The sequence below is a fragment of the Ceratotherium simum genome, chromosome 3 (assembly GCF_057802395.1).
Source record: "Ceratotherium simum simum isolate JZ-2026a chromosome 3, ASM5780239v1, whole genome shotgun sequence".
Classification (NCBI taxonomy): domain Eukaryota; kingdom Metazoa; phylum Chordata; class Mammalia; order Perissodactyla; family Rhinocerotidae; genus Ceratotherium; species Ceratotherium simum.
The window spans coordinates 67,740,229-67,763,988 of NC_141902.1; the positions used below are offsets into that span (position 1 = coordinate 67,740,229).

At 42.3% G+C, this 23,760-nt stretch overlaps 1 protein-coding gene across 1 annotated transcript in view; it reads right to left on the reverse strand.

Moving 5' to 3' along the window:
- Positions 1-224: 224 nt before the first annotated feature.
- PTPN9 (protein tyrosine phosphatase non-receptor type 9) overlaps positions 225-23,760 on the reverse strand; it is a 75,751-nt gene continuing 52,215 nt past the window's right edge. Inside the window, exons 8-13 of the mRNA XM_004421836.3 lie at positions 18,353-18,446; positions 11,026-11,092; positions 6,231-6,309; positions 4,644-4,794; positions 4,011-4,218; positions 225-2,947 (exon numbers count right to left, since the gene is read on the reverse strand). Coding sequence (XP_004421893.1) covers positions 2,733-2,947; positions 4,011-4,218; positions 4,644-4,794; positions 6,231-6,309; positions 11,026-11,092; positions 18,353-18,446 — 814 coding nt within the window. The 3' untranslated portion in view covers positions 225-2,732. The remainder of the gene's footprint in view (positions 2,948-4,010; positions 4,219-4,643; positions 4,795-6,230; positions 6,310-11,025; positions 11,093-18,352; positions 18,447-23,760) is intronic.

Below are 23,760 nucleotides of genomic sequence, written 5' to 3' on the forward strand. Positions count from 1 at the left end.
ATTTGTTGGCAGATCAGGAGATGGATCCTTACAGGGAGTCTAGCAGTTAACAACAGGTACTTTGGAGTCAGATGGTCCGGGTTCTTGGCTGTGGCAAAATAATTTTCCTGTGCCTCAGTCTTTTTCTTCTGTCAATACCTACCTCAAAACGTTGCTTTGAGGGTGAATGAAATAATACCTAGGAAGCACTTTGAACAGTACCTGGAACAGAGTTAAGCACCCAGTAAATGTTAGCTGCTATCACTTTTATTAAGAACACCTCAATATTTTGCACACTCTCCAGGCCAGAACTGCCCCAACAGAGTAGGCTGTCACTGGACAACAGGGAGTAGCTACATGGCATGGGGAGTGGTCCTATGTGGACAAAACTTCTGGTTCCATTCTAAGAGATGCAAGTAACTTAAGATCTTTCCACAAACACCAGTGTACCCATATGTATGGAGTTTCCCTGTGAGAATGACCCCTTGGTACTCTGTAGACCTGAGGACCCTACACCAGGAGGTCTTATCTGAGAAAATCAGTAAACAAATCTGTCACCCTTCCATGCAATATGGGCTCAAGATCAACTCTCTAGAATTTAAGAACTGTTTATATTCTGAAAGGAGAGCTAAAAAAAACTCTGGTTTTCAAAGACAAAACACTATCTCGATCCTTGAGAGACAGCAATGTAGTGGAGGCCAAAGGCATTGTAAGCAGACTAACTTGAGCTCTAATTCTAGAGCAAATCACTGTAACCCTTTGAACCTTCCTCATCTGTACAGAAATAGAAGAGTGGGAGAACAGTATCTCACTAGATTGTAGTGAAGGTTGAATGAGGTAATGGGGGGAAAAGCACCAAGCATAAAGACTGCCACCCAGAAAACACTCTCAACTGGTACTGATCCCCTCTCTGCCCAGAGCTAGGGCCATGGCCTACAGACAAGGTGGGTGGCTCTCAGAACTGAAAGTCTCAGATACTTAGGCCTTAGGTCCCTCCCTGCCTCCCCAGCCCTCCCGGATCAGCTCTTAGACCCCCTTCTCACCTTCCCAGCCCCAGACTGCTACTAAATTGATGAAGCTAAAAGGGTTTGATCATGTCGGTATATTTATATGTAAATACAAAACTGTATCGCTGTAAGATATTGAATATGAACATTTACAATTATTTTCTGAATCTGACTCAGTCCATTGACGTTAAATACAAAATGAAAAAATTGTAAAAATAAGAATATATACATTCAAAGAGCTTATTACAGTATAAAAGTATTGAGGTCTGATCAGCTGCCAACCTCATCTGTGATGGGGGAAGAAGGTTTAGGGGTTCCTGGGATTTCCTTAGGAATGTGGAGTGCTGGGGACTCTTGATTCCATCCCTGGTGCATCAGGATGGGTAGGCCAGGAGTAGACAGGGATAGGCTGGATGAATAGGGGGCAAATAGTGATTGCAGGCAACTGCCTCACCCAGCCAGGGGTGAAGCTTTTTATTGATACAGAACCTACCCAGCTTGAGCTCCAGGGTCTGGCAGGCTAGTAGCCAGGAAGAGATGGGAATTTGAGTAGACAGAGCCAAGTTGCATAAGGAAAGGAACCTTCTAGCAAAGGAAGAAAGGGCCCCAGCTCATTCTCCCAAGGAGGGATTCTCTTAGTAGTTTCCTCTCTGACACACCTCGGCTCCCTCTCTTTGCTTCTAAGATTTCGTACCGCTTACTTTTGGCTCTGGCTGCTCAGTGAGTTCACCTCTACCCCTACATGTCAATCCTCGAGGGATAGGGAGGAGGAAAGAGAGGGTCTGGAATCACAGTGGAGGTCTATTCCCAAAATCAGCAAAGTAAACAGAGAAAAATCATTAGATAAGGATAATCCATGCTGAACTAAACCAGTGTCACCACAAATCAGTATTCTTGGCTCCAACAGGCAGCATCCTGAAGAGAGAGATAAGTCATTACGTGAGGGCCCGCGGCAGGAGCATGGAGAGTGGATGTATGTGTGTCCTCTTCCATCACTCTGTGGTCTGACAACAGGAGACATAATCCCCAACCCCAGCTAGTCCAGGATAAACAGTAGGGTCCAAGAAGCAAGGAGTCCTGAACTACAACACGGAGCCCCAGGAACTTCTACAAAGGAGTATCTCTGTGTATATGTATTTATAGAATACGACCATATTATCACATACAATATATATTATATACACACGTACATATGGACCCATACACATAAGTGCACATACACACACGCACACACACAGAATGACAGAAAAGACTGGAATACACGCCCTAGGTATAAACGTGCTTGGCACTCAGGACGTTCTCTAGAATGTGTAACGTGGTCAAGCTCTCTGGGAAGGAAGGTGGATGCTCACCAAACCTCCCCATCAAATTCTAGCAACGGGAAGGAATGGGAAAGAGACCTCGAGAAGGAGAATGGCATTGGGAAAGGGGGGAGGGAGGTTCCTTCCCCCACTTACCTCGGGGCCCCTGGCAAAAACTGATAGCCACAATTTGGTTTTAATAAGGCACAGTTCGATAGCAGGTGCTAGGAATTAAGAACACATTGCTGCTGGCCCTTTTTAGCGGCAATTTCACCATATCTATCTAGCCAAAGGGAAAGGCTGCCTTGCGTGCACATGTGCGCCGGGATTCACAAGAAAGAGTTTGGTCCATGGCTTCAGCGTAACTCATGGCAACCTATAGGCTCAGCATTGTCCAGGGTAGTTTAAGGAAGGCCAGCCAGCAAGTAGGAGGCTCATGGGACAGTTACTGACCCTCCATGGCCAGGAGGTTGTGGCTGGAGGGCACCATGCCCTCTCTCTCTGCGAACTCCAGGATTGCCTTGTAACAAAAATAGTACTGCTCAGGGGTCTGGATGCTGAAGGCCCTCTGGGTCCTCATGCGGGACACCGTCTGGAACACATTAAGGGTGCCAAGCTCCTCCAGCTGTGCTAGGCAGATGTCCAGTGAGCAGAAGGTACCTGAAGGAAGGAAGGAAGTGGTCATACCTGGTCTACTTCTCCTCTATCCCTCCCTCTACCAAATAACCCAGGCAGGACTAGATGAATGAATTCAAAGGCAAGGTGCCTCATGGCAGGAGGCCAGTTGGCCTTAGACCTAAAAGGACTTGAGGAGGGGGCCGGCCCCGTGGCGCGTAGCAGTTAAGTGCGCGGGCTCTGCTACTGGCGGCCTAGGTTCAGATCCTGAGCGCACACTGATGCACCGCTTGTCAGGCCATGATGTGGCAGCGTCCCTTACAAAGTGGAGGAAGACAGGCACGAATGGTAGCCCAGGGCCAGTCTTCCTCAGCAAAAAAAGAGGAGAATTGGCATGGATGTTAGCTCAGGGCTGATCTTCCTCACCAAAAAAAAAAAAAAGGGACTTGAGGTGGTCACAGGGAGTGTTGGAGGCCAAAGAAATGAGAAGGCCTCTTGTCTCTTGGGACATATAAGGGGGTAACAGGAAGACTAAGTGGGAAGGTGACATAGAGGAACTGCCTGCTTCAATTCCAGACAGATAGAATGACAGCACTCCCACACATGGGCTCTCATTTTCAGATTCTCTACAACTTCTCCTCAGAGACCTAACACAAACCTATTCTTCCTGACTTTCTCCCAAAGGGACCTCTGAACTAGAAAGGCCAGCAGTCCCCGAAATGCACATCCCCTTAAGGCAAAACCTGCTAACTGGCTCCAGAATGGAGAGCACAACGCAGGATGGCAATCTCCCCAAGGGGGGAGATGAGAAGGAAGCAACAGACCAGCTGAGCTCTCTGGGACACCCAGGTGACAGCGATGGGGTCAGAAGACAATCAAGTTGATGGGATGTATAAAGCATTAACCCCCAGAGGATTTGGCTTCTGACATGTACATTCTGGCCAGTATACCTAGCACTAGGGATACCAAAAGGACATTAAAGAGGAATTTTTCATGGCAATTCACCACTAATGGATCAAATTCTTGCAGTCTGGCAACTAGAGCTCTGTTATGCCTCTCCCACCCTTACTACCTCTGGATGCTACAAGAGCTGCATCAGATACATTACCTGTCCTGCCAATGCCTGCACTGCAATGGACCACAATGGGTGGCTCAGGGCATTGCCCTTTGGAGCGCGCTCCCATGCTGCTGACGGCCAGCCTCTGCTGATTCCTGACCGCTCTCAAAAAGTCAATGAGGGAAGCTGCCGAGGAAGGGACACCATAATCTGGCCAGCTCAGGAACTGAAAGTGGGTCACCTGGCGTTTCTGCCGCTCCTTGGATGAAAAAAAGAAGCAAAAGTTAATGAGGTCATTTCTGCTTGCCCCTGACTACCTTTGGCTTTTCCAGATTCTCAACCCCGTGGTATCCCAACCACCAAGATTCCTGCCTACCACTCTCAACTTTCTCTACAATGCTTCTCTACAAACCCAAAGGAAAGGTTAAATGTCTGGAAAGGGCAGAACTCCTATATTATAGGATCCAGATTTATATATAAGTTTTATTCCGAAGTAATGCCACTGTTGTGTTGAGACAATATGGCTATACTGGCTCTGAGTTCAATATCCTAATCCTGTTCCCAGAAAAATGGAAGTAACTTATAAACTCCCTGGAATCCTGCCTCTTCCCTTTGGAGATTTTCTTTACAGTAAAGGTTCTCCCCCAGCTTCAAAAAAGTGAGAAAATAGAAACCTGGATTTACCTCTGTGTTGTGAATTTCTAGCGTTGTTTTCTTATAATGGTTCATGTTCTCCACGCCTAGATTGGTCACTGTGAGGAAGCCAAATCGGATCCGAGAGTCTTTTTCTAAAGGCCAGTACTGGCCACACTTTCTCCTGCCGCCCTCCTCAAAGCTGAAGACACAAAGAGCAAGGTAAGCCTTCCATCCTTCCTCTCTGCAACAGCAACCCTGCTCTCCCCATGACCTGCTATACTCCTAGGCAGCAGTGTCATCTCTTGCATTGTTTCTAACTTGCACTCCTATTTCTCGGCAGAAAAGGAAGGAAACCTTCATTCTAAACAGACGTAACAACAGCTGAAGTTGGTGCATATACTCATTTAGCAGACATTTATGGAGCATCTGCTACACCATTTGGCTACTTTCCTGATACCTGTTGGTACTCTTCACATATCTTGGATAAATACTAGGTGGACAAAGAAAGAGAGCAGAGAAAACATGGTGGGCCAGACTGAACTCCCTGTATCTCAGCCATTGTTCATTCTCTTCCTCATTAAGGGCCTTTGGCTGATAGAGGAGTGGGAAAGGCACAGCTCCTTGGATGGTAGCAGGAGGTTTATGTCAAGGCCTCAAGTCCACCTCACTACTCTTCAGTGGCTCCAAAGCACTCCAAGATGGTACTTCTTTCACTACCTCCTCTCCAAACCAAAGGTGGTTGTAACAGTGTCATGAGGAACAGAATGGAGCAAACATTCTCATTAAATTTTTTCTCCTCATCTGAAATAGGTTATAATTATCATAATAATAATACTAATGAAATAGTAATTCCTGAAGTTCTGGCAGATATACAGACCAAAATTTCAAAAGTATTCCTTTCATCAAGAGCTTCCTGCCTGACCTATTATGTTTCACTTCTTTTTTTGCAGTTCTCCTATAGGTGGAAATATGAATGAGCAGAAAAATGGTCAAAAGTAGCAGGGTAGGGCCGGCCCTGTGGCTTAGCGGTTAAGTGCGCGCGCTCCGCTGCTGGCGGCCCGGGTTCGGATCCCGGGCGCGCACCGACGCACCGCTTCTCCGGCCATGCTGAGGCCACGTCCCACATACAGCAACTAGAAGGATGTGCAACTATGACATACAACTATCTACTGGGGCTGTGGGGGAAAAATAAATAAACAAAAATTAAATAAAATAAAATAAAATTGAAAACAGCGACAAAAAAAAAAGTAGCAGGGTAAGGGAGCGCAAAGGGAATTAGTAATTCGGAAGGCACGAAGATAGCTGCCATTTGGAAGTAGGGACTAGATTAAAAGTGCACTGCCTCATGCTTCCTAATACTTCGTTTAGGGGATAAGGCTAGGACCTCAGCATAAGCTGTAACTGGCACAGGGTCACCAGAGCCATAGATTAAAGCTTTGACAAGTTGGATCTATCAATCTCCACCATACTCTGGCTGTGTTAACTCTGGGTCAGCTAAGAAAAAGCCAAGACATCTCATACTCTGCCAAGGCTTTCCTAATCCTCATTGTTTCTAAGAGCTAAACTCCTCCCTTGAATCATCCATGCTTGGGGACAGGGTAGAGGCAGAGGGCAGGAGAAAAAGAATGAACTCACCGAGTGGTCATGACAATCACCAAGACTTTCTGCTCCCAAACCATGAGCCAGAAATCACGATAGGTATTCTCCAAAGGGCCTGGAATGAAAGAAGACAGGGAACATGATGCTGGGAAGCACTTCTTTCCTTCTTAGGTTCTCCTGTTCTTCTCCCAACTACTAATTCCAAAGCACAGATGCTGGCTCTCTGCTCGTCTCACTATATCCCTGCTATTCAGAGTGGTCCTTGGACTACCAGCACCAGCACCATATGGGAGAGGTTAGAAATGCACAACTGGGGGGCCGGCCCCATAGCGTAGTGGTTAAGTGTGCGCACTCTGCTGCTGGTGGCCTGGGTTCAGATCCCGGGTGCACGCCGACACACTGCTTGTCAGGCCATGCTGTGGCGGCATCCCACATAAAGTGGAGGGGATGGGCATGCATGTTAGCTCAGGGCCAGTCTTCCTCAGCAAAAAGAGGAGGATTGGCATGGATGTTAGCTTAGGGCTGATCTTCCTCACACACACACAAACACACTAAATAAATAAATAAATAAATAAATAAATAAATTTAGAAATGCACAATCTGCATTTAACAAGATGCCCAGGTGAAGCTGTAGGTAGGTTACAGTTTGAGAAGCACTGTTCCATACCCTGTCAGAGCCTTATCACCAGGGCTTCAGATATCACATCCAGACTGACAGTGTCAACTGTGCACATGTCTCTAGCTGTTTTCATCTCACCTAAGCCTTATATTCACCTACTGAACCATTCCCCTTCCGTGTCCCGTCATCTCCTCAGACCCAATATGTTTGCTATTCAGTCTCCTCCTTCAAAATTAGCTTTCTGGCTCCACTTTCCCATCTCTGTTAAGAGTACTGGCATTCTTAAATCACTCAGTCTTAAAAAGTTGTAGTCAGCTATGACTTACTCATTTCCTTCATCTCCCAGAAACAGTTACCAAGTCCTAGAGATTTTTGCCTTTGAAATATTTTTGGTTTTTACCCTTTTGCGCCCATCCTGGTCTCCCTGCCCAATTTCACTGCCAGGAGGACCACATCGTCTTTTCTCTGAGTTACTGTAATACCCTCTTGGTTTACTTTTCTGAATAAGAGTCTTTCTCTTCCAGTCTATTCTGGATACTCCGCCAGTTTAAACTTTCTAAGAAACTGCTTCATCACAATATAGATAACCATGCTCACTTCCGCCCCTATTCCTTTGCTCAAGCTGTCTCTCTCACACCTCCAAGGCCATTCATTTTCTACCCATTTTCAAGTGCTGCCTCTTCCTTGAAGCTTTCTCTGACCACTACATTCTCACAGGGCTTCCTCTCCTCTCAGATCTTGATGGCACAGCTAGATCAAAACAGCTTAACCATTTAATGTATATGGTCTTACATCAGTCATTTTACTTTGTGAGGATTAATCATGTCTCAGCAAATATGGTGCTGAAGGCAAAGGCCATGTCATCAAGTTCTCCTTTTAGAGTTAGAACCTGCACGGGGCTGGGCACTCAGTCAGAACTTTGAAGATACTTGTGGGCCACCAACTCCCTTTCAATCAAGGCAGTAACAACTCAGGAGAATTCCTTGTACTTTCCCAGTGCTTCTTCCCCCTCTGCTTTCAGGGAAGCAGGGCAGTACCAAGGGTTGATTTTGTCCTGGAAGTCTGCTGCTTTCACTACCATTTTTGCTAAAGCCTTTTAGCAAGCACGAACATTTTATGATACTCAGATTCCATCTTTACAGAAGTGTAGACTGCCAAAAGCATGTGAGGCCTTGGGAACAAGCTAAATGTCTAACAAGAGAGGATCAGTTAAATTATGGCATACCCCCAATTTAAGCAGTCCATAAAGGTGATGTTTTAAGGTGTGTATTTTTTGCTATGGAAAAGTATTCACAAGATACCATCAAATGAAAAAAGAGATAATGTATAGAAACAGCCCATTTTGTTAGATATTTTATCTAACAAATTTTATCTATATCTATTTGTATGCATAGAAAAACGTTTAGAAGGGGATGCTGCAAAATGTTAACATTATGGGTCTTAGGGTTAGGAGTGATTTTCATCTTCATTTTCTAAATTTTCTACAATGGACGTGTATTACCGAAGTATGCATGTCAAGAAGATAATAAGAACACCCTTTCCCCATCTCTGACTCCCAGCTTTGTCTACATCCCACTAGCCTGTACCACAGCCACTCTTATATACTTAATTTTCCACATTTAAATCACTGGCAAAACTGATGTTGCCAATCAGAGCACCTGATAACCCAGATACCACTCAAACTCAGGCTAGGCAGAGGAGGGTCATAATTTCCTCAAAGGCCTAAGAGAGAGATTTAGAAGGGAAAGCTGCACTTCCCAGATTAGACTCTTTTTTTTTTTGGCAGGGAAAGATTCGCCTTGAGCTAACATCTATTGCCAATCTTCCCTTTTTTTTCCCCCTTCCCAAAGCCCCAGTGCATGGTTATATATATCTAGTTTTAAGTCCTTCTAGTTCTTCTATATGAGCCACAGCCACAGCATGGCAGGCAGGTGGTATGGTTCCGCAACTGGAAAACGAACCCAGGCTGCCAAAGCGGTGAGAGTGCCAAACTTTAACCACTAGGCCATCACAGCTGGCTCAGATTAGACTCTTTAACAGTGGACTTCTCTGAAGAAATCAAGTCAGCGGTTTATGCTGACATGGGTGAAACAATCTGCTGACTTGGCTTGCAAGGACTTTTGAATCAAGCAGACATGTTTTCAAATCCTGGCTCTGCTATTTACTAGCTGTGTGACCCAAGGTCACCTAACATCTTTGGGCTTCACTTTGGTCATGGATTAATACACCTTCCTTGCAGAGTCTCTATAATAATTAGATGGAGATTATATACCTGATATATAATAGATACTCTCAGATGACAGATATTATTAGTAGAGATATTATTATGAATAAGAATCAGAATACTGAATATATAGCCAAGAAGGTTAGCCAGACGAACCAGCCTTCTCAACACCATAGGACCCCATCTTCCAGTCCTAACAGACCGCTGACACCTTCTCAAGGTGATCAGTCCTTAACTCAAGAAATCTCTCTCATATTCCTGGAGGAGTTTGAAATAGGGCCTTCAGAGCCAGCCTAAAGGATCCAATCCCTGCATAATTAGCAACTCTAAGCAGTGCCTTTGCCTTCTAAACCTAGAGAAAGGAGCATTCTGAGGCCGTCTATAGCCACTCCTTACCCTCCGTAAGCCCATCCATGCCAAGGCCATCCCCCTCAACAAAGCCCCTACTCTCAGGCAAATCACATCATATCCTATACGTAACAAAAATCTTTCCTGATAGTTCTCTTATTTCTTCTCAGGGTCTTAAAACGACTCCTTTTGAAGGGAGTGGTCCCCACTAGGGGAAGAAAATAAACCTGTGACCACCAGACCAATTAACAATGTACCAAGAATCCAAAGGCCCTTTTCTTCTCCCTCAACTTTTATTTTGAAAATTTGAAACCTACAAAAAATTCAAAGAATAGTACAATGTACTCATACATTCTTCAGCTCAAAAGCTATTGTTTTGTAACATCTGCTTCTCTATATATACATACACACATTTTCTTTTTTACTGAACTACTTAAAAGTAAGTTTCGGACATTATGACATATATGTGACTTGAACACATGTTCAGAAGAATAAAGACCTTCTCCTATAGAATAGTACCCTTATCACACTGAAGCAATTAAACACTGATACAATAACAGTATCTAATAGTCTCCAATTGTCCCAATAGTTTGTCCTTAACAGTTTTTTCCTCCAAATTGAGGTTCCAATCATGGATCACACATTGCCTCTGGTTATCATGTCTCTTTAGTCTCCTTTAATCTAGAAAGTCCCCTGCCTTTTTTTGTTTTTCATGGTGTTAACTTTGAAGAGTCTAAGCCAGTTTTCTTATAGTATGTCTCAAAATCTGGATTTGTTTGGTTTGTGTCTCATGATTAGATTCAGACTTAAAACTGATAACGTACAACATAAGCTGTGTTATACAGTTCTCACTGTATTCAAAAGGAAGAATATAATATCTGTTTGGTCCATTAGTGGTGATACTAAGTTTGATCATCTGGTTAAGGAGGTATCCACCAGATCTCTTGCTGACCATGCTCTGCAGTGGTCAAAGGGCCTTAAGTCCATATGGTGGCCTGTTATATCCTCCTACGTTGTGATTTCTGCACACCCTCTTTGAAGGCAACCTAGTATTCTCCTTGAAATGGCAGAGGCCAGGTCAGAAGAAGTACTGGTGCCCACAGGAGCATTTATAGAAACTCCATCTGAAATCTACTTAGGGCCCAGTACTTCACTGTCAGACCTAGCATAGACTATCCCTATCAAAAGACTGTTGGCGTGCTCTGTGATGGTACAGAGACCAGCAAAAGCCTCTTAACAGCAATACCCATTCATAGATTGGACTCAATCTCTGGAAAGTCCCACTGCCATTCTTGGCCTCCTACTGGACATAAAGAGCTCCTCACTGGCCAGTGAATTCTGATGTCCAATTCCCTTGGGTTGGCACCACTAAGACACAGTCCAAAACCTTGTAGTAGTGTTGTGTGTTCAAATCTCCAGTTTATCTCTATGCAACGAGTTTCCAGGTACATCTAGTACAGAAACTCTACACTTCTCATCTGTCTTCCTCAATAACTCCCAATCTTTATGAAAGGCCAGGATCTAGTGGCCACAACATCACCTCAAGTTACTATTTCCTTTAAAAATTATGCTATCCTCTGGTGCAAGGAATCACAGGTAAATGACACAAAACTAACTTGTGAGGAGGCAGGCTAACTTACCTTGTGTACCAATATAAGCATTCTTCTGCTTGTAGCCATCCATGAAACTGGCATTGATGTAATCTGTCTAATGATAAAAAAGAAATATCATTGCAGCTGCGTGGAATACACCATTTGGGTGGGAAAAATGATGTACTGGGTAAATAAAACCCAAGGTGTGGATATTCTCTTCTTGTCAGGCAGAAAATGAACAGTGAAAGGGCCCATTCAAAACTACAATTCCACAAATGTTGCTGGAACAATTAAATATTCACATGCAAAAAAATCAAGCTGACCCATTCCTCACACCGTACACAAAAACGAACTCAAAATGGATCACAGACCTAATGTAAGACCTAAAACTATAAAACTCTTAGAAGAAAATATAGGATTAAATATTTGTGACCTTGGGTTAGGCAAAGCCTTCTTAGATGTGACACCAAAAGCACAGCACCAAAAGAAAAAAACAGATAAATTAAACTGCATTAAAACTGAAAACTTTTAGGGCTGGCCCAGTGGCTTAGCGGTTAAGTGTGCACACTCCACTACTGGCAGCCCGGGTTCGGATCCCGGGCGCGCACCGATGCACCGCTTCTCCGGCCATGCTGAGGCCGCATCCCACATACAGCAACTAGAAGGATGTGCAACTATGACATACAACTATCTACTGGGGCTTTGGAGGGGGAAAAAAAGGAGGAGGATTGGCAATAGATGTTAGCTCAGAGCCGGTCTTCCTCAGCAAAAAAAAAAAAAAAAAAGAGGCGGATTAGCACGGATGTTAGCTCAGGGCTGATCTCCCTCACAAAAAAAAAAAAAAAAAAAAACGGAAAACTTTTGTTCTTCAAAGACACAATCAAGAAAATGAAAAAACAACCCACAGAATGCACATATTTGATAAGAGACTTGTAGCTAGACTGTATTAGAACTCTCACAACCAAGTAGTAAAAAGACAACCCAATTTTGAAATGGGTAAAGGATCAGAATAGCCATTTCTCCAAACAAGATATACAAAAAGTGGCCAATAAGCACATGAAAAGATGTTCAACATTATTAGCCATCAGGGAAATGCAAATCAAAACCACAATGAGATACCACTTCACACCCACTAGGATGGCTATAGGTAAAAGACAGATAATAACAAATGCTGGCAAAGATGTGGAAAAGCTGAAACCTTCATACACTGCCACTGGTAATGTAAAATGGTGCAGTCACTTTAAAAACAGTCTGGCAGTTCCTCAAAAGGTTAAACACAACCTTATTTACCAGTTACCATATGATCCACCAATTCCACTCTTGAAGAAAATGAAAATATATATCCATAGAAAAACTTATACACAAATATTTATAGGAGGGCCGGCCCCGTGGCTTAGCGGTTAAGTGCGTGTGCTCCGCTGCTGGCTACCCGGGTTCGGATCCCGGGTGAGCACCAAGGCACCGCTTCTCTGGCCATGCTGAGGCTGTGTCCCGCATACAGCAACTAGAAGGATGTGCAGCTATGACATACAACTACCTACTGGGGCTTTGGGGGGAAAGTAAATAAATAAATAAAATCTTAAAAAAAAAAAAAATTTATAGGAGCATTATTCATAAAAGCCAAAAAATGGAAACAACTCAAATATTATTCAACTGATGAATGGTTAAATAAAATGTGGTATATCCACACAATAGAATATTATTTAGCAATGAAAAGGAGTGAAGTAGTGATACATGCTACAACATGGATGAGCCTTGAAAACAGGCTAAATGAAAGAAGCCAGACACAAAACGCCACATATTGTATGACTCCATTTATATGAAACGTCCACAATAGGCAAATCTAGAGAGACAGAAAGTAGATGACATGGGGGGAAATGCAGAGTGACAGCCAGAGGTATGGAGTTTCTTTTTCAGGTGATAAAAATGTTCTAAAGTTGATTGTGCTGATGGTTGTACAACTATGAGAATATATTAAAACCCAGTGATTTGTACACTGTAAATGGGTGAATTGTATGGTATGTAAATTATATCTCAATAAAGCTGTTATTTACAAAAACGGAGTCCATTAGGACTTGCGGCACTTCAGCTCAGAACCAAAAGGGAAGCAAGCCAAGCTACCTGAGCAGGAACATCTATTCCATGCTGCCACACACAAAAGGCAAAGTGTGACTGTAGAAGGAAGAAAGCTATACCTCCTATCTAGAACCATCAACAGCATGGGCCAAACACCCAGGCTCCATTACTATGTGAATTAACACAAAGCAACAGCCAAATTTGGAGGAGTCTCAATGAACAGCTCCTGACTCACTCTGTTCTGGGGGCCTTTCCCCATCTCCCAATGTCCTCAGTCTTACTTACTTCAACATCATTAGCCATCAGACAAATTAAATAGGATTTAACTTTTTCTTATTTTTATTATACCTCCTCACAAGATCTCTGCCAACATCTTTTAATCCAAGTTGATAAAAAACAAACACAGATGCAGCTACAGTTTCAAGTCCTAGCATAACTAGTTGAGAACACCTATCAGCTCGGATGGATAGTGGATGGCGTGGAGGGTTATAGGAGAAAAAAAGTTTCAATAGCAAACTAGGGAAAACCCATACTCCATTCCACCCTAGAGAGGTCAGAGTGACTCCCCAATCCATCACCCCTTCCCCACTGGGTCCCATCACTTGGAGGACAGTCTGAACTGTCTGTACTCCACAGCCACCCTCAGAAAGCATCTCCAACTCATGATAAAACCCATGTTACTTGGATATGTGTCCATTAGCCAGTCAGTTTACCAGCTTATCCTCCCACTAATTATTTCTTTTCGGTTGTTTTGTTTGTTTAGAATCAAATGTCTTTATTTAAAATGAAAAAATAGGGCCAGACCCCTGGCTTAGCCGGTAAGTGCGCGCGCTCCGCTACTGGCGGCCCGGGGTTCGGATCCCGGGCGCACACCGATGCACCACTTCTCTGGCCATGCTGAGGCTGCGTCCCACATACAGCAACTAGAAGGATGTGCAGCTGTGACACACAACTATCTACTGGGGCTTTGGGGGAAAAATAAATAAATAAAGTTAAAAAAAAATAAAATAAAATGAAAAAATACTGCTGAGTATTTCTCCAGAAATAATGTTTTCTTATATGTATCAAGAAATATCCTAAGACTTATAAACTCTTAATTTTATTTAATTTTTTTAATTGAGGTCACACTGGTTTATAACATTATATAAATTTCAAGTGTGCATCATTCTATTTTGACTTCTGTATAGACTGCATTGTGTTCACAGCAAAAGTCTAGTTTTTATCCATCACCGTACACATGTGCCCCTTTACCCCTTTTGCCTTCCTCTCTCCCCACGTCCCCTCTGGTAACCACCAATCGGTTCTCTGTATCTGTGTGTTTGTTTATCTTCCACATATGAGTGAAGTCATATGGTAATTGTCCTTCTCCATCTGGCTTATTTTGCTTAGCATAAAGAGCCTCAAGGTCCATCCATGTTGTCACAAATAGCAAGATTTCATCTTTTTTATGGCTGAGTAGTATTCCAATGTGTGTGTGTATATATATACCACATCTTCTTTATCCACTCATCCATTGATGGGCACTTAGGTTGCTTCCAAGTCTTGGCTACTGTGAATAACGCTGCAATGAACACTGGGGTGCATATATGTTTTTGAATTAGTATTTTATTGTTCTTTGGATAAATACCCAGAAGTGGAACAGTTGGATCACATGATAGTTCTATTTTTAATTTTTTTTTTTTTTTGCAAGGCAGATTAGCCCTGAGCTAACATCTGTTGCCAATCCTCCTCTTTTTGCCAAGGAAGATTGGCCCTGGGCTAACATCCATGCCCATCTTCCTCTGTTTTATATGGGCCGCTGCCACAGTATGGCTTGACAAGCAGTGTGTCAGTCCACACCAGGGATCCAAACCTGCGAACCCCGGGCCACCAAAGTGGAGCGCGCGAACGTAACCACTATGCCACCGGGCTGGCCCCTCTATTTTTAATTTTTTGAGGACTCTCCATACTGTTTTCCATAGTGGCTACACCAGTTTACATTCCCACCAGCACTGTACAAGGGTTTCCTTTTCTCCACACCCTCTCCAACACTTGTTATTTCATGTCTTCTTAATAAAAGCCATTCTGATGGGCATGAGGTGCTATCTCATTTTAGGTTTTTTTTTCTTTTGGTGAGGAAGATTAGCCCTGAGCTAACATCTGTTTTGCCAATCTTTCTCTTTTTGCTTGAGGAAGATTGGCCCTGAGCTAACATCTGTGCCAATCTTCCTCTATTTTATATGTGGGATGCCTGCCACAGCATGGCTTGAAGAGCGGTGCATAGGTCTGCGCCCAGGATCCAAACCTGTGGACCCCACGCCACTGAAGCGGAGGGTGCAAACTTAACCACTATGCCACCGCACCGGCCCCTCACTGTAGTTTTGATTTGCATTTCCCTAGTAATTAGTGATGCTAAACATATTTTCATGTGCTTGTTGGCCATCTGTATATCTCCTTTGGAAAAACCTCTGCCCACAGATGTTAGCTCAGGGCCAACGTTCCTCAGCAAAAAAGAGGAGGATCAGCATCGGATATTAGCTCAGGACTGATCTCCCACACACACACACACACAAAAAAAAAGATCCTCTGCCCATTTTTTGATCAGGTTGTTTGTTTTTTGTTGTTCCCACTAATTATTAAGTCAAGAGTTTCTTGTTCTTCTCTCCTCTCACAGCAGCTGGTATTGACATCATACTACTAGTGTTCTACCCTGACCTACACACCTTCACTGAGCTAAAGGACCATCTGCAGGAGACCCAGCAAGCTAAAAGCCTCACTCACTCCCAAGCAGGCTTCTCAATCCAGGGCCCACCCATAATCAGCTAAAGCACATCCTCTGCCCAGCTGGCATATTCAAGTGGTATACCCCGTAGGACCCACACTAGAAAGCATAGAAAAGTACAAAGGATTTACCTGGTACATGCCAATCAACACTATTATATAAGTAATGTATAAGCTGTTACTCTTGGAGCTACCTTCATGCTTTGAAAAGAAATGTCACATCTTTAAAGGAGATTTACTTTTTCTTTATAACTAAGGATATCAGCTTTCAGCGTTCTTGTCTCTGAGAGCACTGGGAATTCAGCAATTTCAGAAAAATCATCAGAAATGAAAACTGAAAATCACCTCAGAGATAAAGTATAGACTTGAGGGCAAACTGAAATAGCAGGGAGAACCAAACCAAGCATGCTATGTTATGGGCCATGTTCAACAGAAACTGTGACTAATAGCTTTATAATTCCAGGAGCAAATCTGGTGAACAATTCACTAATAAACCTGAATCCTCCATTTACTGTGGATATTAAGCCTCTGGTAATGTTTGCAGTAATGAGAGGGATTATAACTGAAGTGATGATCTTCAGATTAATTATAGGATGACTAGAATAGTCTCCTAGTACCCTGGGATTCACTCATTCATTCACAAATAATTTACTGAATGTCTGATAAGTGCCAGGCACTGTTAGAGGTACTGGAGACAGAGCAGTCAACAAGACAGATAAATACAGATATCTCTGACTCCAGAGCCCCAACTCAACCATTATACTTCACTCCTTCAGAGCATACACTATGATGATCTAAATAATACTGATGAATCTGCCTTCAGTCAGACACTCTTAGCTAATGCTCCTGCAGGAAAACCCTCTGTAAGGATCCTAGACAGGGTTATGAATTCAGTTTATTTGCTTGAAACAGCAGGGTCAAAAGAGATTAAAATCATGATCCTAGGGTCCTGACCCATGTAACATATATGCCCAAATACAAGGCAATGATCTTCTCAAATATTATCTCCTGTAAAAAGAGGGGAGATATAACAAGTCCCTATAACGTGTGTCATGTTAAAGGGGCACTATTTACATTCCTTTACTTTGAACAGCAACCTCAATCAATGCTGTTTTTTTGATGCATATAGAGGTCACCAGAGAGAACTGTTATATCAGAAGGAAAAAGAAGAAATATAACACCTATTCAGTCATTGACCTCAAAATTCTAAGTGTTGGATGTTGCCGTAAACAAGTTATATTAAAGAAGACTTTAAAAAGGAATATGGGCCGGCCCCGTGGCTTAGCAGTTAAGTGCGCCCAAGTACGCGCAATCCGTTACTGGTGGCCCAGGTTCGGATCCCAGGCCCGCACTGACGCACCACTTCTCCGGCCATGCTGAGGCCGCGTCCCACATACAGCAACTAGAAGGCTGTGCAACTATGACATACAACTATTTACTGGGGCGTTGGGGAAAAAAAAGGAGGATTGGCAACAGATGTTAGCTCAGAGCCGGTCTTCCTCAGCAAAAAGAGGAGGATTAGCATGGATGTTAGCTCAGGGCTGATCTTCCTCACAAAAAAAAAAAAAAAAAAGGAATAAGTGAATGATTATGCTACAGAGAATGCATGAGGCACATGATGAATGAAAAGAAAAAACTGTGCTAATGTTATGCTAATAGATTTTTCTGGTTTAGGATAAACTTTCCAGTGATAATATCACATACTTAAAAGGAAATAAAAATGATGTACTCTGGAAAACTGTTAGGTGGACTCAAAAAAGTAGCTCAAATAGGACAAAGACACAGATTTTAAAGGTATATGTGAAGAGTCTGAATAACATTTTCACTAAATAGCTACACTAATATATTATATTCGTGATTTTTAATGTGTAGATATGACCAAATTAATACATTAAATAATATAGTCATTTGACCATTTCATCTCTATCCTTATTTACGTATATACTAGCATTGTCCAGCATTTTTTTTCAGATCTTGTAGATGGAAAATTCAGAGGTCACTTAAATCAGTTGCCTTGTACTGATGCATATACACTCACCAATGTGGTGGACAATATGAATATGATTTTACAACTAAGGACTAAAAGGAGAAATAATTGAACATTTATCGAGCACCTACAATATACCATCAGCCTTATGGTATCAGCATTTACATAAAGTATTTCATTTAATTTCCACTTAGGGGCCGGCTCCGTGGCTTAGCGGTTAAGTGCGCGCGCTCTGATGCTGGCGGCCCGGGTTCGGATCCCGGGAGCGCCCCAAGGCACCACTTCTCCGTCCAACGTGAGGCCGAGTCCCACGTACAGCAACTAGAAGGATGTGAACCTATGACATACAACTAATTTCCACTTAGTACTGTGAGATGGGCATAGAGAGCCTCACCTATGGTCACAGACTAGTACAAAGCAAAATTAAAACTCAAACCTTATCTCTCTGGCTTAGAGTCCACGTTCTTTCTAGTACAGTACCAGTAAGCTTCACTTTGGAAGAGGCTTAAATTTCCCTCAGTGCTCCTGAAAAGATGGCATTTATCCTTCTACCTGAGTGTGGCCACTTCGTTTTGTCAGCTTCACTCTAGTTTGGTCCAGGCAGGGTACATCTCCATAGCGATTCTTCTCTAGGTTTCCTGGAGACCTATAGGAAATGAAACAGATAAGCTAAAATAAAGAAAAAGTGGGGGCAATGTGTATGTGTATGTACAAAGTCTAGCAGCACAAAGCTTGGAGGTGGAGGCATAGGAGGCTTTTCATTGTCTACTCTATATAATTCCATATTGTTTAACATTTTTAGTGATAAGTATGTATAAATATGGAAATGAAGATATTTCCATTCAAAAGAGAAAAATGGTACAGTGCCAAAAAATCTAACTGCAAATAAAATTTTCTACTAATTTCTCAAAAGACGTTCAAAATAAATCTCAAGTTCCAGTTTAACATGGTAGGTTGACAACACGTTTGACTCTACTCCATCCACTAGCCTCTCTAAAATGACAATAAACTAATCAATACAAACCCAAAAAGCGACAGCAGAGACATCAGCTAAAAGATTTCAACCCATTATGGCAGAGAGAAAACAGATGGAAGGATTTTGGCTGACTTGGCCAAGTGCAGAAAACTAGGACCCACAGAGGTACCTACAGAGAGACACAATGACTCACCCTCACCCTCAGAACTCCCACATCTTGGAAGGCAAGGTGAGGCACAGGGCTAAAAACAGAGGAACAAATAAAAATCTGAATGACAGATAGTGAGAATCCCCTGTCCCTTTCTCCCTGTCCTATCCTGTCCTACACTCATATCCAAGTTTGGACTCTACCAGGCAAAAGAGTGGAGAATTCCTCTCTGGAGAAAGTGAATAGCCCTATATAAAACAATTCTGTCATTTGGAGTACACCAACAAGTTAGCTGATCTTTTTAATTTGAAGTTCACCCATGCAAAGAGCACTTCCAACCAGGTTTTAAAGACCCCACAACTAAGTGTGAACAGCTAGGGATCTCCAGATAATTAAGGAAAGCCCCTAACACAAAAGAGACCAATTCAAATACACAAGGGGAAAAAAAGCACAAAAAAGAGTCAATAAGAGAAAATGAGTTTTAAAAGGCTATAATTAATATCCTCAGAGATAAAAAAGATACTGTATACATGAAACAACAGGATGCTACGGAGCCAGCCCTGATGGCCTAGTGGTTAACGTTTGGCACACTCCACTTCCCCAGCCCGGGCACGGAACCACACTCCCCTCGTCTGTCAGTAGCCATGCTGTGGCGACAGCTCACAGAAGAACCAAAAGGACTAACAACTAGAATATACAACTATGTACTGGGGCTTTAGGGAAGAAAAAAAAAGAGAGGCAGATTGGCAACAGATGTTAGCTTAGGGCCAATCTTTCCCAGCAAAAAAAAGAATAGGATGCTATGAAAAAGGACCAGAGAAGAAAAGCTCTTAGAAATGAAAAATGACGTCCAAGGGCCGGCCCAGTTGCCGAATGGTTAAAGTTCTGTGTGTTCTGCTTTGGTGGCCTGGGTTCACAGGTTCGGATCCGGGTGCAGACCTACACCACTCGTCAAGCCATGCTGAGGTAGCAACCCACATACAAAATAGAGGAGGACTAGCACGGATGTTAGCTCAGGGCTAATCTTCCTCAAGCAAAAAAAAGAGGAAGTTTGGCAACGGATGTTAGCTCAGAGCGAATCATCCTCAGAAAAAAAAAAAAAATCCAAAATAAGAATTTTAATAGAAGAGATGAAAGAGAAAGTTAAGGAAATTTCCCAGAATATAAAACAAAAAGTTAAAGTGATGAAAAATGAGAAAATTAAAGAAAATAAGAGAATCGTTCTAGGACAGGTCAGCACACTACAGCCGGGCTGCCTGTTTTTGTAAATAAAAGTTTTACAGGAGCATAGTCAAGCCCATCAGTTTACTACCATATATGGCTGCTTTCACACTACAATGGCAGAGTTGAGTACTTGCAACAAAGATTATAAAGGCCCACAAGCCTAAAATATTTACTATCTTGCCCTTTAAGAAAAAATCTGTCAATCCCTGATCTAGGAGCTCCAACCAGACTGATAGGAATATTTCAGAGAGAGAGAACTGACATAATACAAAGAAAGAAAGAATGAAAAAAAAAAAAATGTAAAAACGAGTCCTAGAACTAAAGAACACAAGTCTTCAAAGTAAAAGAACCTATCCAGCACCCAATAAAATGAATGGAAAAAAGGACCCACACCAAGGCAGATCATTGTGAAATTTTTAAATGGAAAGATAAAGAGATTATATAAAACTGTCCAAAGAAGAAAAAAAAGATAATTTATAAAGACTTGAGAAGCAATAAGAATAACATCAACTATTTAGCAGCATTAGTAATTAGAATGGCATTACTTTAAAAATTCTAAGGTAAAATTATTTCCAACCTAGAATTCTATGCTCTAGCAAAATGGTATATAAGTAAAAAAAGAAGAAGATCTAGAACCCAGGAAAGAGGAGCCAATATAGGAAAATGGGGCGGGGAAAGTGCAGGAGGAAAGCTGAGGAGCAAGTCTAGACAACAACCAACCACAGTTTAGATTGGAGCAAAAAAACAAAATGTTCTGGAAGTGAGATCTCCAGGAAAAAAAATGAAATCAATTGATTACCTGATATATTTGACCACTTAGAAAATAATGATGGTATAAAATAAATCTGATTAAGCCTAGGAAAATAATAAGGATAGGTACATAGAAAACTAAAGCAAACGAAAAAAATTAGAGGGGCTGGTCTGGTGGTGTAGTGGTTAAGTTCACACGCTCCGCTTTGGTGGCCCAGGGTTCACAGGTTTGGATCCCAGTGCGGACTGACGCACTGCTTATCAAGCCATGCTGTGGCAGCGTCCCATATACAAAATAGAGGAAGAGGGGCACAGATGTTAGCTCAAGGTCAATCTCCCTCAGCAAAAAGAGAAACATTGGCAACAGATGTTAGCTCAGGGCCAGTCTTCCTCACCAAAAAAAAAAAAAAAATTAGATAATTAACTCCATAAGAAACAAAAAATGGAACTGATAAGACTTAATATATACGATCATTTCATAGAAGCCACTTAGCTTCAGTAAAAAAATTTACAGTCACAAAAAGGTAAACAGTGAATACTGATTTAATAAAAAATTGTGACGTAACTATGTTGGAAAAACAGTCAAAGGGGACTAGAGACAGAGTGTAAGAGCTAAATGCTTACCTACCATAAAAATCAGTAACAAGTATTATACGCATTTTATTTAGAATTATGGAAGAAATACCAAAAGAAAGAGCTACAAGAGATGAAAATGGATGACTAGGGGAGTGGAATAGAGGATAAAGGGGCCAGCCGCGTGGCTTAGTGGTTGGGTAAGCACGCTTCGCTACTGGCGGCCCGGGTTCGGATCCTGGGCACGCATGGACGCACCACTTGTCCAGCCATGCTGAGGCAGCATCCCACATACAGCAACTAGAAGGATGTGCAACTACGACATACAACTATCTACTGGGGCCTTGGGGAGACAAAGGGAAAAAAAAGGAGGAGGATTGGCAATAGATGTTAGCTCAGGGCTGGTCTTCCTCGGTAAAAAAGAGGAGGATTGGCATGGATGTTAGCTCAGGGCTGATCTTCCTCACAAAAAAAAAGAAAAGGAATGGAGGGTAAAGGAGAAGATTGCTATTTATCTTGTCACTGCTTTTTTCTTTGGTATTATTTGGTTTTGAAAAAATTATTTACATATATATTGATTAAAAGCAAAAAAATAATTACAAAGACCACCCATGTAAAATAATAATCTATATTGTTCATGGGTCAAATGTATATCTAACAGCATAAACAGAATGGCCTAGAAGGAAACATACCATATGGATAGTACTAGCACAGCTGCTTCTGTGGAGTGAGGAGAACTGATGGTGAGGATTAGAAGAGACTTCAACTTTACAATGAATTTTCTTTTATTATAATAAAAAAAGATGAAGCAAATAACAAAATATTAAAAATTGTATCAATTCTGATGATAGGAACATAGTTGTTTGTCATGTTATACTCTGTACTTTTTCCATATTTAAAAAAATTCCCTCTTCCCACACAAATAAGCCCAGCTGATATTTTACAAAGTTCCAAGGACAATTCAATGGAAGAAAGATACTCTTTTCAACAAATGGTGCTGGAGCAACTGGACAGCCATAGGCACACACACACAAAAATGAACAACCTAAACCTTACACCTTATACAAAAATTAATTCAAAATGGATCACAGTCTTAAATGTAAAACATAAAAGTATAAAAATTTTAGAAAAAGAAAAAAACAGGAGAAAATCTTTGGAATCTAGGGCTGGGCAAAGTGGTCTTTTTTTTTTTTTTTTTAAAGATTTTATTTATTCATTTTTTTCCCCCAAAGCCCCAGTAGACAGTTGTATGTCATAGGTTCACATCCTTCTAGTTGCTGTACGTGGGACTCGGCCTCGCGTTGGACGGAGAAGCGGTGCCTTGGGGCGCGCCCGGGATCCGAACCCGGGCCGCCAGCATCAGAGCGCGCGCACTTAACCGCCAAGCCACGGAGCCGGCCCAAAGTGGTCTTAAACTTGATGCCAAGAGCATGATCCATAAAACAAAAAACTGATTAAAGAGACTTCATCAAAATAAAAACTTTTGCTTCACAAGAGACCCTGTTAAGAGGATAAAAAGACAAGATACAGATTGGAAGAAAATATTCCCAAACCACACATCCAAGAAAGAATCAATATCTAGAATATATAAAGAACTCTCAAATCTTTTTTTTCTTTTTAAATGTGTGTTGTTGTTGTTGTTGTTTTGTGAGGAAGATCAGCCCTGAGCTAACATCTATGCCAATCCTCCTCTTTTTGCTGAGGAAGACTGGCCATGAGCTAACATCCGTGCCAATCTTCCTCCACTTTATGTGGGATGCTGCCACAGCATGGCCTGACAAGCGGTGCATCGGTGCGCGCCCAGGATCTGAACCTGGGCCACTAGCAGCGGAACACACGCACTTAACCGCTACGCCACAGGGCCGGGCCCTTCTCTTCTTTTTTTTTTTTTTTTTTTGGCTGAGGAAGACTGGCCCTGAGCTAACATCCATACCCATCTTCCTCCACTTTATGTGGGACGCCGCCACAGCATGGCCCGACAAGTGGTGCATCGGTGCGCACCCAGGATCCCAACCCAGGCCACCAGCAGTGGAGTGCACGCACTTAACCACTACGCCACGGGGTCGGCCCCAGAACTCTCAAATCTTAACAGTTAAAAAAGATCCAAATAGAAAAGGGGCAAAAAACATGAAAAGATATTTTTCTTCGAAGAGGATATACAGATGGCAAATAAGCACATAAAAAGAGGTTTAACATCATTTGCTATTAGGGAAATGTAAATTAAAACCACAATGGGATCTCATTACACATTACTTCATTATTACACATTATTGGTGGAAGACAGAGGCC